Source organism: Lissotriton vulgaris, chromosome 4_1 (assembly GCF_964263255.1).
Source record: "Lissotriton vulgaris chromosome 4_1, aLisVul1.2, whole genome shotgun sequence".
In the NCBI taxonomy this organism is placed as follows: domain Eukaryota; kingdom Metazoa; phylum Chordata; class Amphibia; order Caudata; family Salamandridae; genus Lissotriton; species Lissotriton vulgaris.
In genome coordinates, this window is record NC_141691.1 from 678,689,842 (window position 1) to 678,706,966 (window position 17,125).

Below are 17,125 nucleotides of genomic sequence, written 5' to 3' on the forward strand. Positions count from 1 at the left end.
AGGACCACAGAGTAACCTTTGTCCTGGTACAGCCGAAGATCGTCTGTTATCGACAGCAAGGCCGTTTCAGTACTGTATTTTGGCCTAAAGCCTGACTGTGATGGATCGAGGCTGCCGGATAGTTCCAGATAGGTGGATAGATGTTTATTACAATGCTTTTCGATGATTTTCCCTAAGAATGGTAAAAGGGAAATAGGTCTAAGGTTTGACAAATTGGTCCAAGGAATTGAAGAATTCTTCCTGATAGGTCTGACAAGAGCTTTTTTCCAACATTGTGGGACTACTCCAGATGTTAGTGAGAGGTTCACAAGCCTCTGAACGTCAGGGCCCAGAGTGCTCCCTAGTGGACCCATAAGTCTGGCTGGAAGCAGGTCTGCCGGGCTGCCGCTTTTAATATCCATGAGTAGTCTTTGGACCTCACTCAGTGATATTTCTGGAAAATCATCAAAAGAGTGAGACTTTGTAGCTTTAGTAGATGACATGTGCACCAAAGCAGAATGATCTTGGCTACTTTTATCAGTATTAAATGTCTCTATTTTCCTGTAAATGGCATCAATTTTGTCAGTGAAGAAGCTTGATATGCTATCACAAAGATGTTGTGAGGCCATGTCTGCGCTTTCGCAAGCAACAGGCTTTAGAAATGTATTGACAATCTGGTACAAGGTCTTTGAGTATTTACCAGCTGCCTCTAACTGAGCGGTGATATGGTGCTTGCGAGCAGAACGTATGGCTTTGTGATAGGTGTTAAGAGCCCTCCTATAGTTAACTTTATCTCCTTCCAAGTGAGAAGTTCTCCAAGTCTTTTCGGACTTCCTAACTATCCGTTTAAGACTACGCAAATCCTCCGAATACCAGACTTCATGTTTCTTGGTAAGGCTTGTTTTAAAAGTCTTTATCGGGGCAAGTTGTTGTACTACATCACCGATAGCTAAATCCCATTTAGAAAGAGCGCTATTTATATCATCTGTACATACAACAGGGGGGGAAAGATATTTTTGTTCAAAGGTGATGTTAGTTATTTTATGCCACTGCCTTCGTTTAGATGGAATATGGACATGTGAAGTGGATCGGAGGACATTAATTGGCATGAAAAACTCAAGCATAAAATGATCTGTCCAGGGATATTGTTTGGGCACATTACATTCAATACCAGGAAAGTTGGTTATTATCATGTCCAAAGTTTGTCCTGCTTGATGTGTGGGTCCACTATTATGTTGTTTTAGTCCCAGAAGAGAGATATCGGTCATAAAAGATTGTACCTCATTGTTGTTTTCTTCCTCACTATGGATATTAAAATCCCCCAGTAATAAGAAGTCTTTATCTGGGCTTATATGTGGTGCTATTGCTTCCACTAGCAATTTGGGCATATTTTTTAAAGGGCCAGGAGGACGGTAAACCAGAGCTCCCTTCCTATTACATTTAGTGGATGAATCAATCCTAAATGTCATCATCTCAAAGTCAGGACTGCAACATTGGTCCAGAACTGAGACAGAAATGTCGTCTCTAAATACAATTGCTATCCCTCCACCAGTTTTTGTAGGTCTGTCCTGTCTAACAATCTTATAACCCACCGGAATGCCAAGGGTAATAGCGGGGGTGGTGTGAGGTTTAAGCCATGTTTCAGTTAAGAAACACATATCTGGCTTGTAAGTAGAGATAAGATCCCAGACCTCAGTAGAATGCTTAACTAAAGATCTAACATTACATAGTAGGTTGCTGCCTCCAAAAGTCAAAGTAGTGGTGATGTTATCAGAGCATTGTTGATAAGAAACGCTATGTGTCAAAAATTGTGTATGGCAAGACCTACACGAAAAAGGACCTTCAGGGAAACAATAAGATGATGGGGAACAATTTGGAGAAGACAGGTTAGGGCGTAAATGACGTAAAGTATAAGAAGAATATACCAGCCTAGTACCTATAGTATCACCAGGCGGGAGTGCCATAGCCCCTAGCCACGTCCTGTCGCGGACGGGCGCAGACGGGCTTCTCTCTGGCGCGTCTCCGGCGCTTCACTGCGCGCGACCGCTGCGCGCTTGCTGTGACGAGGGGGCTAAATACCTCCCAACGTGCAGCAAACTAGAGCGCTAACCGCTGTGTAATAGCGGAAGTGACCTGGCTCTGCCTGACCCGCCCTCCGCTCAACGGCACTGGTTGCCGAGTTGGACCGGGGCGGGCAGGACAAAAGATCGAGCTCAGGTTAGGTTAAGTAAATAAGTAATGTTCCTATATTACTTTTAAGGTGTAGCGCTGCTATCTATGAGCAATGACAATACACTTTTAAAAACACGGCGCTGTTGAAATGTGTCAGGAATCCATTTTGCAGTTTGCAATCACAATCACATTTAAAATCACATTAAATGTAGCGTAAGTCTAATGCTATAGACCGGGGCGTCAGCGGGTCGGGGAGACACTGCCACCGTCCTCCTTACCGCAAATGCCGCCTGCTCCTCGCTGCCTAAATACCTCCCAACGTGCAGCAAACTAGAGCGCTAACCGCTGTGTAATAGCGGAAGTGACCTGGCTCTGCCTGACCCGCCCTCCGCTCAACGGCACTGGTTGCCGAGTCGGACCGGGGCGGGCAGGCCAAAAGATCGAGCTCAGGTTAGGTTAAGTAAATAAGTAATGTTCCTATATTACTTTTAAGGTGTAGCGCTGCTATCTATGAGCAATGGCAATACACTTTTAAAAACACGGCGCTGTTAAAATGTGTCAGGAATCCATTTTGCAGTTTGCAATCACAATCACATTTAAAATCACATTAAATGTAGCGTAAGTCTAATGCTATAGACCGGGGCGTCAGCGGGTCGGGGAGACACTGCCACCGTCCTCCTTACCGCCCACCATTGATGCTAGTGTTATTTTCCTCCTGTGCTGATTTATTGAGTTTCCCATTGTTCATGACGAGCTCAGCTCGTCATGAGTGTATGGAGGTGTACATCATGACGAGCTGAGCTCATCATGAGCGTCCAAGGAGTTAAACAATCTTTAGACTAGAGTTTTAGGGTTCACTGATTCTTGCTGGCCATTGGGCACAACCAAGTTCTGTTTAACTAGAGCCCATTTTCCTATGTCAAATAACAATGTGTTAAAAAAAAACTAAAAAGTGGGATACAGATAGTAACCGAGATGTGTAGAAACCAGAAGAATGATAGAACTTTATCTTACTTTTCCAAAACATTGAAGTTAACAAAAAAAAGTCTACGAACCTCAAACTAGTCCCCTCCACATGCTCATCTGTCATTGTTACCAAAAGGTACCTATAATGTTCACTACTCAATTGTCGATCAGAAAATGAAACATGATGCTGACATAGTGGACCTTATAACCAACCTGGACCTAGACCTCCTAATTCTCACCGAAACCTGGTTAAATGAATCCTCATCCACTATTCCAGACATTCTAGATTCACCCAGCCATGACATCATCCGTCTATACCGCGCAGACCGCCAAGGCGGTGGATTAGCCAATGTATCGGACCAACCTCTCACTAAAACATAATCATGCTACACCAATATCCTCCTCCGAGTATCTGAGGATCAATATCTCAGCCAATGACAACTCTACTTGCACAGTGCACAAGTTCTACCACCCTCCTGGAGATAATCATACTTATCATCATACAAATCATGGAGATCATATTTACCAACAATGAACCACACAACAACCAGATTCATCCAGGTTATTCCAACATTCACTGGCAATGAGTGCTCCACTTGTGAACTGGTTCCAGGGGTTTTGCCATGAACTCAACCTGATCCAAGCCTGCAACAGCCCTGCTCAAATTAAAGGGGCCACCTTAGACCTAATAATAGGAAAGGAGAAGGCCATCCAAATTGACTCTATTTTACCTTATTACTGGAGTGACCACTAGTGCATCACCTTCTCGATAGTTGAAAAGGCAGCCCTCTGCAAAGGTCGCCCAGTGAAAATCAAACACTGGCTTAGAGACACCCGTAACCTCAACCCAGGCATGCTATCTGCTATTAGCTACAATTTCGTGTCCCCTTCCACCAACATGTCTGACACACAAGACCTCACAGGGCACTGGTTTAGCAGTATGTCCAACATCCTGAACTCCATTGCCCCCACACAAGTAAAGAGAGTCTCGAGAAAAAGATCTAAGCCGTGGTGCAACTGTAGCCTTAATGAGGAATGCCGCACCCTTAGAATTGCGGAAAGAGCATAGAGATTGACCCCTTCTCCTATGAACTCTCAAACTTCTGCTGCAAAAACGGAGAGCTTGCAATAGGTGCATTAGAAGCTCCAAATCATCATATTTTCTGCAACAGCTACATACAGCCGTCAGCTTATCAAAAACTCTCTTTGAAATTCTAAAAAAACAAATCAATGGGAAACACAATTCCCCCTCTTCAGACATTAAAATTCTATCAAATTGTGAAACATTTGCCTCCATTTTTGAGAAAACAAAGTTCATTGACACTTATCTCCAGAATGCTGTGAAACTCTTACCAATTGAAGCCCCACCACATTGCACCTCCATATCGCAGGAAGAATGCCCTGGCAGTCATCTCCTCAAAATTTAAAACAATTCCTTTTGGTCCATCATCCAAACGTTTGAAGAAAATTGCATCTTTACACTATTGACATCCATAAACGACTTTATCAAAGATATGTTTACTAACATTTTATCACTTATCACAATATAAACTGGCACATTGTACATCCAGATATACTTAGACAGCTGAACAGGTTACAGGACCAAAAAGCAACATGCATCTATAGGTGTGTACCCCCATCATATCCCAGAAATCCTAAAGGAGTAAGCACAGTCTCTCCAAGAGCAAGGACGGGGAGTAGGTCTGTAGTGTCTCAAAACATGATGTAGGTCTGTCTTACTTTTACGATAATAGTGATCTAGTCCCATCAACTGGGAAGGTGTCCTATATCTGGAACAATCAAAACCAGACTCCCAGAAAACATGGAGAACAAAAAACCCTCCCTTCTTACCCCCCAACCCAAACCTGGTGGCAGCTACCCAAACCCAGCTAAGTTACAATCCTGGGTGTTTCAAATAGACTAAAATTAAAACAGGTGCATAGCTGTGACTGATACAGGGCAGATGGCTGATGGTAGTCCCTTTGTGAGGAAAGTTACTAGTGAGCCCCATCTATATTCAAAAATCTTATAATCATCCCTGCATATACCGGCCATCGTTTCAAGGCACAAACGTTTCCAGAGTCTGGAATGCCATAACGAGAGAGCGGGAGCTTCCTTTTCCTTCCATGGGCCGCTATGGCTACTTTCGCAGCCCCAATGCAGGTCCACATGATGGCCTTATCTGATTTAGTTTGGTGCTTGAGGGAGTGGTCGCGAAGGCCAAGGAGGGTGTTTGCCATGGAGGTCGGAATAGGATACCCCAGCATATCTTTAATTTGTGCGAGGATTTCCTCCCAAAAGGGTCGTATCACTGGACAGTCCCAACAAATATGTTGAAAATCGCCTAACGGACCACAACCCCTCCAACACAGAACAGCCGAGTAGGGAAATATCTTTTTGATCTTGGTAGGGTAGAGGTGCTAGTCCATCATTAGATTTAGGTGGGCCTCCCTCATTTCTATGGAAGGGTTGAATTTTGGGATATCTGTCCAGACCCCCACCCACTCACTATCTTGAATGTCCCGTTGTAATATGCTTTCCCACATCTACATGTAACGAGCCCTTGGGGTGTGCATAGAGGTGAGGAGATAGTTATACAGAAAAGAGATCACACCTTTCATAGAGTCCACATTTTGTACATTCTTCTCAAACTTGAAGGGGCGAGTGGCCGCCTCGTGAATGTGGAGTGTAAGGGCCCAGTGCTTCAGTTGGAATTAATGATAATATTCGGTATGCTCCAGCCCATAGTCCCTCTTGCAGCTATCAAAGGTGAGGATATCATGGTTATGGAAAAGTTGTGTCAATGCTCTGCAGCCTCCCTCTCTCCACTGGTCAAAGGGTTCTTCCTGTAAGGCCGGAGGGAAGGCCAAGTTAAAGTGTATTGGCGTATATGGTTATGGAAAAGTGGTCCACTGGGTGCTATGTGAAATAGATGTCACATACTTTTAGGGCAGTCCGGGTAGGCGTGCTAATGTAGGCATTCCCTGGCCTATCCCTCATGGTTCTCCATATGAGATCCCAAATCGACCTCCCTGCCACTGCCCTATCCATATGGAGCGGTACAAAAGGGGGTGGTGATGGACGGAGCATCTGAATTAATCAAACACTCACACCCAGTCAAAAGATCTGGGTTTAATCCATCATCCTTCTTCAGCCCACTCTGCCACCCCAGTTCAGACATGGCTATATGCAAATCAGTCTGACCCTGTGCCTCATTGGAACAGTCCAGCCCGAACTGTCAAGCCATGTCTTCCCTGGACCGGAAGCAAGCTTCCGAGGACCGGTTTCTGGCATTCCAGCCGTCTTCAGCCCGGCTTGCTTGAATCCAGTGGCAAAGTGAGAAAGGGACTCACGTCTGAGCATACCCTGCCACACTTATGGCGGCCAAAAGCGGTACAAAAGGGGGTGGTGAATTCTGGTGAAGCAGTTGCTGATGGGCACCCCATCTGGTGTGCTAGCAGGGGATGAAGAACACAGAGAAGGGATAGACACAGAAGACACCCCAGCGAAAAAAGCCTTTATGACCTCGCTCTTTACCGCCCTCCGTGAAAACCTGCACTCAATGCAATCCCAACTTTCAGCATACCTAGAGGAAGTGCGAAAAGACCTGGATGAGATGGGTGACCGAGTTGCCTCCATGGAAGAGCGAGAAACTGGCAGAGATGAGGAGATGGAAATGATGCAGCAGGAAATCTTTCTGCTACGAGAACAACATATCGAACTACAAGCGATTGCCGAAGACCTGGAAAATCGTTTGTGGAGGAATAACATGCACATCAGAGGAGTGCCACCACAGGCAGAAGGGGAGGATATCATATTGAATGTCCCCCCTCTCTTTAGGCAAGTACTGGGAGATGAGAGCACCTCAGACATCCAGATTGACAGAGTACATTGAGTGGAGTTGCCCAAAAGTAGTAAAGCTCCCCAACCAGATATTTTGGTGTGCGTACATGACTTTCAAATCAAAGAAGCCATCATTCACCAGGCAAGAAGTGCTCACCACGTATAGTTTAGAGGAGATATGTTACTATCCTTGACTACACTTTACAAGCCTGGGGAATTCCGGTCTGTCACCACCCATCAAAAAGAGAAGAGGATCATGTACTCATAGGGGCACCCTTTTCGCATTATATTTCGGCAAGAAGGCAAACTATAGCAGATCAAATCCTTAAATGAGGCACAAGAGGTCTTAAGCCTCGTAGCAGAATCTCCTGAGGAAGTATCCAGGACTTGTTGGGGTCTTTTTTGGGTATGTTTTACATTTCTGTTCACTGTTTACTCCACACCAATATTTGATAGTTCAGAATAGAGGTCAGAATAAGGGCCACTATAGATTAACCAGACCAGACCTAGCGTGAGGCACCGTTACTACAAGGCACAGCGCTTACTCGTTCTCACACACAATTTATGGGTAGATCCCTGAAGAATGTAAGCCTCAACGTATGAGGCCTTAACCGAAATACAGGGGAGACATTGGTCTCCTCCAACAAACGCACCTCCTGTAGCGAGATACCCATTGCATGCACTCTCAAAGGTTTCCCCTCCAGCTATGGTCCTTCAACATGTCCCAAAAAATTAACGGGGTTGCCATTCTCTTTAGCGCAAAATTCAGCCATAAGCTAGTTTCTCCGAAAGCTGAAATCAGGGGTCGGCTACTGGCAGTTAAGATTCAGTGAGAGACCTCTCAATTTACTCTTGCTAACATATACATCCTAAACACACAACAAGACTCTCATCCTCAAAGCTCTAGGAGAGGTGATGGCATTTGCAGATGCAGCCATCTTGATAGGAGGGATTTAAATCTAGCCCTGGACTCCGCCCTCGATTGCTCGGGGCAGCAATTAGCGCAGACAGGGTCTTTCTCAGTCGAGGGCCTGCGCTGGCTTTCAGACCAAAGAATTCAAGATATCTGGTGTAGCCATCACCCAGGTATAAGAGTTACACATACTACTTGGCAGTGCACAAAACGTACACCCTCATAGACCGCTTCTTAACTTCAGCGATGTTAGCCCCGAACCTCTGTGACTCCACCATTGAACTGCGTTTCTCCCAGACCACGCCATGATCACAGTCTTGCTGAAAATGGTCACACATCCTTATAGCCCATCGGGGTGGCACCTAAGGGAAAGCCTACTGCAATCTAAGATAGCAGAGGAGAACACCCGAGCGCGAATCCTAGATTATCTGAGCATTAACGATGTAGGGAGCGCGCCCTTGGCAGCAGTCTGGAAAATGCTAAAACTAGTAATCAGAGGGGAATGCATAGCAATTTCGTCAGCGAAAAAGAAACTACGCTGCAAGAAATGGCAGAGTAAAGAACAAGAATTTGTGGAGTTGGAAACAATACATAAATGAATGGGGGCACCCAGAGTATGGCGGGAGCTAGAGAAAAAAAAAGACTCCTGCTGAAACTCCTAGACCTATTTAGAGCTGAATACACTCTTCTTAGACTTCTCCATCAATTCTTTGTGAGCAGTGATAAGTGTGGGAGAAGGCTGGAACAGTGGCTCAGAGCAAGGACAATAGCAACATCAATCTGTGCAATTAAAAACTCTACTGGCGCCATAACGAGGTTGAACGGGAAATACCGGAAGTGTTCCAAAATTTCTATCTAACCCTGTACTCTGTATCACCCCGCTCCTATTTACAGGGCATACGGGTCACCAGGCTGCCGGAGACTATAGCAGAACAACTGGATCAACCAATCCGCATTGAGGAGGTGATCACATCAATCGCACACCTTTAACTGTATAAGTCCCCAGGCCCCGATACGTTCATGGCGCAATTTTACAAAATGTTCTGCCCAGAATTAGCTCCCCTGTTGACGCGACTATTCAACTCCTTTCTGGAGACAGGCTCCCTCACAGACTCCATACCGGAAGCCTCGATATCGGTTATAGTTAAACCAATGAACGACCCGGCGGTGTGCGGTTTCTACCGCCCCATATCTCTGCTCAATATTGATCCCAACATATTTGCTGGTATCCTGGCAGCCCGGCTGAACCCATTGAAGGCGGGATTGATAGACCTGTATCAGTCAGGATTCATCTCCACACATCAAGGGGGCGATAATATGAAAAGGCTGCTCCACCTCATGGATGTCACACACAGGTCGCATAGAGAAGAGGTGTTTCTATCCATCGACACTGAAAAGGCATTTGACCGTGTGCGGTGGTCCTATCTCTGTGATACGCTATGACACATTGGTTTCAAGAGGGTTTTATTAAATGGGTTAGCTATATATTGCCTCTATCCGGGTCAACGGAGTGTCCTCAGATCAGTTTCCCATAGCAAGAGTGTGATACGGCGGCCCCACATACCCGTCACACACCACGGTATTGCAGTCCTTCCCGTACGACAGGGAACCCGGCCAGAGCGTCCACAGTAGCAGCCCAACCCACCAAATGTCCAACCCTCTGTCCTCTGTTCCAGGACCCAATCCGGAACGGCGGAAACACGGAAGCACTACCTCCTGACCCCGGAAGTACCTCCCCCTCACGTGATCCGGACACTAGAAATACCGGACCCAGGAAACAGTCCGGCGTCGGATTGAGCTTGTGGCAGGAGACCCCGACTGGAGCGGTGAAGGAGAGGACGAGTGAAGAGGAAGAGGACTGGTCCGAAGATTGGTGGAGTCCACCGGAGGTTGCTGGGGAGCGGCCGCAACTCAACTTGGAGAGTTGCGGCGGAGCGGGTGAGTGATACGGAACCCCTCCGATAGCACATTAGGTGCAGTGTAAATAACTCCTTTCTGTATAATTGAACTACCCTTTAGGCTCACGTCGTCACTCGGAGCACGGTATAAATATTGTAAAGCACTCCTCCACTTTGTAAAGAAACCCTCTAATCCTCACGTCCCACCACCCTACACCCCTACTGCTTCTCGATACCCAGCTTGTGTCCACCCCTACCCTGACCCTACCGTCCCCTCCTCACGTTCGTCTTCTTACCCCTCACAGTTCCCGGTGCTGGTAATAGGGATACGACGAGAGAAGTCCGGCAGGACTAACGGCTCCTTTCTTTTCTTTGTTTTCCTCCCGGTACCTCCGAGGACATCCCCAAGAGTAGAAGACCCGAAGAACCCGCTGACAACGTTACCGGACCTGGACCCTTCTTCCACCCGAGGAGCTGTGCTTTTAATTTCTGGAACATTGACTCTTGCTAATCACCCTGTTTTGAGCAAACGTACGGAAATAAACCAAACATTGCCCACTATATACGGCCTCCGCGCTTGGTATTCCGGTCCGCCACACCCCCACGCACACAGTTGGTGTCAGAAGTGGGATCCGGAGGCATGGAGGCCGTCGTACAGAAAATGGCCGAGTCCCAAGAGATGTTGGGAAAGCTAATGGAGAAGTTTTTGAAAACCGCTGAGGAAGACCGGGGGCAACTGCATGACGTCCTCAAGGGCCAAGGGGATGCCCACGACCAAGCCATGGGTAAATTAACGGACGTCCTCGGCCAACAACAACAACAACCCATAACCTCCCTCTCCTCAGTAGTCTTACAAAAGTATGTTCCTGGCGACGATCCGGACTACTTTTTTACGAACTTTGAAAGACTGGCGCAGGCCGCCTCCTGGCCAGGAGATCGATGGGGGCAATATTTGGGGCCGCTACTGACCGGAGACCTCCAAGCGGCATACCAACAAGCCAATATACAAGGCAACACACCCTATGATGATATCAAGAAGTGTATCCTCGAACGGCTAGGCATAGATGACGAGACCTATAGAGTGAAGTTACGCCAAGCCAAGGAAGGGCCCCAAGAAACCCCCAGGACACTGTCCTTCCGGATTAAAGATCTCGCCAATCGCTGGTTACGGCCTGACACCTCCACAAAAGACGATATCCTAGCAAAAGTATATCTGGAGCAATTCCTGGCATCCCTACATCCGGCCACTCAAAAATGGGTACGACAACATGCACGACTCACCCTCGACAGCGCGGTGGAGATCGCGAGTGCATACAGTCGAGCCCAAGAAACATCCAGGGGCAGAGATGACCATCCCCATCGAGCGCATATAAATACAGTCAGACCCCAGCGACCCCCCCCTCCAAGGAAAACGGAGCCGCCTTCCCTGCTACCACCACCGCTCATATACAGACCACCCAATCCGGGTCCACAGTGTTACAACTGCGGCGGCTATGGACATATAGCACGTGTATGTCCACAGAAAGACGAACCCATGGAGATAGGCCTGATACAGAACTATGTGTGTGCAACACCCGGAAAGAAACCCCCACCGTTCCGTTGTCCCGTGTATGTAGACGGACATCCACTCCTAGCTTTGGCTGACACGGGCTGTCGCCAGAGCGTTCTACGGCCCCAGGACCTACCGACCCCACCAAGACCACCCACAGGAACCGTCGCCATCCAATGCGTACACGGAGACACTAAAAGGTACCCTACCACCCAGGTGCGAGTACGGCACCCAGCTGATCCCGGAACTGAACTCACTGTAGGTCTGATACCGAACCTTCCTGAGCAAGTGATCCTAGGGAGTGATTATGCTGGTCTCCCTAAATTGGTGCAGGACACTACCGACTCCCTGAACCAATGGTGGGGAGAAGCACCCTTTTCCGGGGAACAGCCGCTGGCTGAAGATCCGACCAAAGCCCGGAAATCCCGTAATCAGAAGAGGAAAGAGAAGCGAAATCACACCACCGCCTACCCAGTGGTTCCCGATGTCCACCCCTGGCAAACAGATAGAGAATTCCGGGCATCGCAACAAGAAGATCCTGTCCTACAAGAGGCCTGGGGAAAGGCCTTAGAACAGGAAGACCCCCTTCACGTATGTCCCTATTTCTTTAAAAAGAACGGACTACTATATAGAAAAGGGAACCCAAACCAACCACCACAGCTATTGATCCCCGGACCCTTTAGAGAGAAGGTGCTCTTCCTTGCCCACAGCCATCTCCTAGGGGGTCACTTCAGCGACGAAAAAACCAGTCTATCCATCCTCGAGAAGTTTTATTGGCCAGGAGTACATCAGGAGGTCAGACAATATTGTAGAGAGTGCCCAGTATGTCAGAGGAACAGTAGATATCGTCCTCCCAGGGCTCCCTTACTCCCTCTACCCCTCATTTATATCCCCTTCACCCGGGTCGGAATGGACATCATAGGCCCCTTACTTCCCTCCCGCAGTGGCTGTCGATATGCCCTAGTTCTGGTGGACTACGCCACCCGCTTCCCTGAGGCAGTGCCCTTACGCCAACCTACAACACAGACCATAGCTAAAGCCCTCATCTCCATATTCTCACGAGTAGGGTTTCCCAGGGAGATCCTTACGGATCAAGGCACTCCGTTCGTATCATCCCTAATGAAACAAGTATGTTCGAACCTCGGCATAAAACAGATCCGCATTTCCGCCTACCACCCCCAGACAGACGGGTTGGTAGAGCGATACAATGCCACCCTGAAGTTAACACTGAAGAAAATGTTGGCCTTAGAGGCAAAGAGGTGGGAGGAGATGTTGCCGTTGGCCTTGTTTGCCATTCGGTGTAAAACTCAGAGTAGCACAGGATATTCTCCGTATGAGTTGCTGTACGGTCGACCACCCCGCACCCTTCTTGACATGGCCCAAGAAGCATGGGAGGCCGAACCTGACAGAACCCGACCTCTGCCAGAATATGTCGAAAATCTAAAAACACATCTCGCACAGCTGCGTGACATTGTCCGCCAGAATATGGAGAACGCACAAGCCAGCCAGAAACGGCAATATGATAAGGGTACCAAACCTCGCTCCTTTAACAATGGGGATCTAGTTCTTCTGATGAGACCATCATCAGACCACAAACTGTTAGGGCAGTGGCAAGGACCCTATGCGATCCTTCGCCAAGTGACTCCGGTCACCTACGAAGTAGAACTCGATCCTGTTCGAGGCACCACACAGGTGTACCATATCAACCTCCTTAAAAAATGGGAGGGACCCCGACCCGTCCTGTCTACCAACGATATGCCAGGCCCTCTCTTATTTGAATCATGCTTTGACCCCGAGATGACCGGAGAGCAGAGACTGAGTCTCCGAGAGGCCCTACAACCCCTACAGAGAGTGTTTTCCTCCTCACCAGGTCACACGACCATCACAGAACACAGCATACACACCGAGCCCGGAAAGATTGTACGGCTTCGACCCTACCGGGTCCCTGAAGCCCGTAGGAATGTGATCCGACAAGAAACCGAACTAATGTTGGGTATGGGGATCATTGAGCCTTCCATCAGTGAATGGAATTCCCCCATAGTTCTAGTGCCTAAATCTGATGGGTCCGTCAGGTTTTGCATAGATTTCAGGGAGGTAAATAAAATATCCAACTTCGACACTTATCCCCTTCCGCGGGTTGATGAGATGGTCGAGAGCATAGGGAAGGCCCGATACATATCCACGTTAGATCTCTGCAAAGGCTACTGGCAGATCCCACTAAGAGCACAGGACCGAAAGAAAACTGCCTTTTCTACCCCAGACGGCTTATTTCAATTCACAGTATTACCTTTTGGGTTACACGGGGCACCCGCCACCTTCCAAAGGGCGATGAACCAAGTATTAAGACCACACTCAGGGTATGCCGGGGCCTACCTCGACGATATTGTTATCTATAGCAATAGTTGGGCAGAACACCTCGATCACCTCAGCAAAGTCGTTGGGTCCCTGGGATCTTTTGGGTTCACCATTAATCCTGCAAAAACCACTCTAGCGGCTACCTCGGTGAAGTACTTGGGTTACCTCTTAGGAGAGGGATTGATACGTCCACAGGCCAAGAAGGTTGAGGCCATTCAATCCATTCCATTCCCCCAGTCCCGAAAAGACCTCCGGGCATTCCTAGGCCTACTAGGGTATTATCGCAGGTTCATACCCAATTTTTCCCAGACTGCAGCTCCCCTCACAGATCTCTTAAAGAAATCCACGAAAACAGAAACCCTCCTAAAGAATCCCACCCCTGTTCTACTGTTAGCCTTCTCTCGACTCAAAGCAGCATTAACCTCCAAACCGGTATTGGTCAGTCCGGATTATTCACGGACCTTCCTCCTACAGACAGACGCCTCAGACCAGGGTCTAGGGGCGGTGCTTTCACAGAAAGACGAAAATGGGAACGAGAACCCCATTTTATACTTGAGCCGTAAACTGTATCCCCGTGAAACCAATTATGCTGTTGTAGAGAAGGAAGCATTGGCCATTAAATGGGCGGTGGAAAGTTTAAGGTATTATCTAGAAGGGAGAGAGTTTGTCATCTATACTGACCACGCCCCTCTGGAGTGGATGGCCCGTAATAAAGGACATAACGACCGGGTCCTCCGCTGGTTCTTAGCTCTGCAACCATACAGATTTCGGACATTGCACCGTAAAGGGACTGAACAGGGCAATGCCGATTTCCTCTCCCGTTATCCCATGGCCCAAACCCGTACTAGAAGGACAGCTAGGGGAAGGGGATGTGATACGGCGGCCCCACATACCCGTCACACACCACGGTATTGCAGTCCTTCCCGTACGACAGGGAACCCGGCCAGAGCGTCCACAGTAGCAGCCCAACCCACCAAATGTCCAACCCTCTGTCCTCTGTTCCAGGACCCAATCTGGAACGGCGGAAACACGGAAGCACTACCTCCTGACCCCGGAAGTACCTCCCCCTCACGTGATCCGGACACTAGAAATACCGGACCCAGGAAACAGTCCGGCGTCGGATTGAGCTTGTGGCAGGAGACCCCGACTGGAGCGGTGAAGGAGAGGACGAGTGAAGAGGAAGAGGACTGGTCCGAAGATTGGTGGAGTCCACCGGAGGTTGCTGGGGAGCGGCCGCAACTCAACTTGGAGAGTTGCGGCGGAGCGGGTGAGTGATACGGAACCCCTCCGATAGCACATTAGGTGCAGTGTAAATAACTCCTTTCTGTATAATTGAACTACCCTTTAGGCTCACGTCGTCACTCGGAGCACGGTATAAATATTGTAAAGCACTCCTCCACTTTGTAAAGAAACCCTCTAATCCTCACGTCCCACCACCCTACACCCCTACTGCTTCTCGATACCCAGCTTGTGTCCACCCCTACCCTGACCCTACCGTCCCCTCCTCACGTTCGTCTTCTTACCCCTCACAGTTCCCGGTGCTGGTAATAGGGATTCGACGAGAGAAGTCCGGCAGGACTAACGGCTCCTTTCTTTTCTTTGTTTTCCTCCCGGTACCTCCGAGGACATCCCCAAGAGTAGAAGACCCGAAGAACCCGCTGACAACGTTACCGGACCTGGACCCTTATTCCACCCGAGGAGCTGTGCTTTTCATTTCTGGAACATTGACTCTTGCTAATCACCCTGTTTTGAGCAAACGTACGGAAATAAACCAAACATTGCCCACTATATACGGCCTCCGCGCTTGGTATTCCGGTCCGCCACACCCCCACGCACAAAGAGGTACTCTCCAAGGCTGCCCTCTTTTGCCGCTCCTTTTTGCATTGTGTCTAGAGCTGTTTGAGCAAAGAATTTGTGATGACCCACAGATCAGGGTATCCCATTTGGAGCAGAGACTCACAATATCAGTTTATAGGCAGATATAGTGATGCTCTCACTAACGCAGCGTCAGACATCTCTCCCGGCTCTACTAACAGAATTGAAAGGTTTTAGAGAGATCTCGGGATTTAAAGTAAACCTAAGTAAGTCCCAGATTTTGAAGCTTTAGGTGGCTTTAGATCAGAAAGACCAGCTGAAAAGAGCTTTCCTGCCGACATGGGCAGAGCAGTCCACAACGTATTTAGGCATAGCATTGGCCCTCTCCATGTACAAGACTCTGACCTTAAACTATGCAGCTTTCACCGAACAAATGGAACAGGCCCTAAACTGCTGGAACCGGCTAGAACTAGCCTGGTTCAGTCGAGTAGCATCAGTCGAGTAGCAGCAGTCAAGATATCTTACCTCGTATTCTGTACGCATTCCAGATCCTGCCTTTAGCCCCACCCCCGAAGGTAATCTGCTCATTGCAACTTGCCCTTAATACATTTGTCTGGGGAGGCAAGAAGCCCCACAGAGCTCTCGCACAGATGACACAGCCTAAACAAGAAGGCGGAGTGGGGTTACCTCTGGCAGCACATCTCCACTACATAGTGGAATGGAACCGGCCATTATCGGAGAAACACTGGTCCTTTATTGTTGGCAATGGCCCTTTTTGCAGGGTTATCCCCAAACTTTTTGCTTCTTCCTCCTATTTTTTTCCTCACCTGTGTTTGTTGGCTGTAGGACTCTGGGCACTTTACCACTGCTGATCAGTGCTAAAGTGCATATGCTCTCTCTGTAAATTGCTTTTGTGATTGGTTCTTCCTGATTGGCATATTTGTTTTTCCAGTAGGTCCCTAGTAAAGTGCACTAAGTGTGCCAGGGCTGGTAAATCAAATGCTACTAGCTAGCCTGCAGCACCGATTGTGCCCCCCACATGAGTAGCCATGAAAAGATGTCTCAGACCAGCCACTGCGGTGTCTTCGTGCAGTTTGTTAACTGCCGTGTCAACTTGGCAAGTGCCACCACTTGCCAGGCCCTAACCTTCCCTTTTCGTACATGCAGGGCACCCCTGTGGTAGACCCAAAGTACCCCCCTGGGCAGGGTGCAGTGTATGTGAAAGCTAGGACATGTACTGGCGTGAGTAACATGTCCTGATAGTGAAATACTGCCAATTTAGTTTTTTACTATTGAAAGTTTGTCTTGCCCCATAGGACAGCATGGGGACTGCTTTGTAGCATTTTACAAGCATATCTTCCCTAAGGGATAAGATCGAAAAATTGAGTTTGGTATGCCTGAACTCAGGATTTAATAACACATCTTTTAGTAAAGATGGTTTTTAAATTGTGTGTTTGAAAATACCACTTTTAGAAAGTGGCTATTTTCTTGTTCAACCATCCTCTGTTCCTCTGCCTGTTTGTGGATTGACTGGCTGGCTTTGGAGTGACAGGGGCTGGGGAGGTGCAGTGGCTCCAGGAGTCTGGATGAGTCAGCACTAGGCTGAATAGGCCTGACGTGCATTTTGAGTGGTGG

The 17,125-nt window shown here is 48.2% G+C and overlaps 1 protein-coding gene across 1 annotated transcript; it reads left to right on the plus strand.

Annotated features, from left to right (window-relative positions):
- The first annotated feature begins 10,411 nt into the window (after positions 1-10,411).
- Positions 10,412-14,950, plus strand: LOC147722434 (uncharacterized). Its single transcript, XM_086966841.1, has 2 exons — positions 10,412-11,911; positions 14,681-14,950. The coding sequence occupies exons 1-2, from the start codon at positions 10,412-10,414 to the stop codon at positions 14,948-14,950; spliced, it is 1,770 nt and encodes a 589-aa protein (XP_086822967.1).
- The last annotated feature ends 2,175 nt before the right edge of the window (positions 14,951-17,125 follow it).

Bases quoted from the DNA above. Each gene is read 5' to 3' on its own strand.
- LOC147722434 (XM_086966841.1), top strand. From the start codon at position 10,412: ATGGAGGCCGTCGTACAGAAAATGGCCGAGTCCCAAGAGATGTTGGGA. The intron at 11,912-14,680 runs GTATGTCCCTAT...CCTCTGTTCCAG, and splicing joins AACAGGAAGACCCCCTTCAC to GACCCAATCTGGAACGGCGG.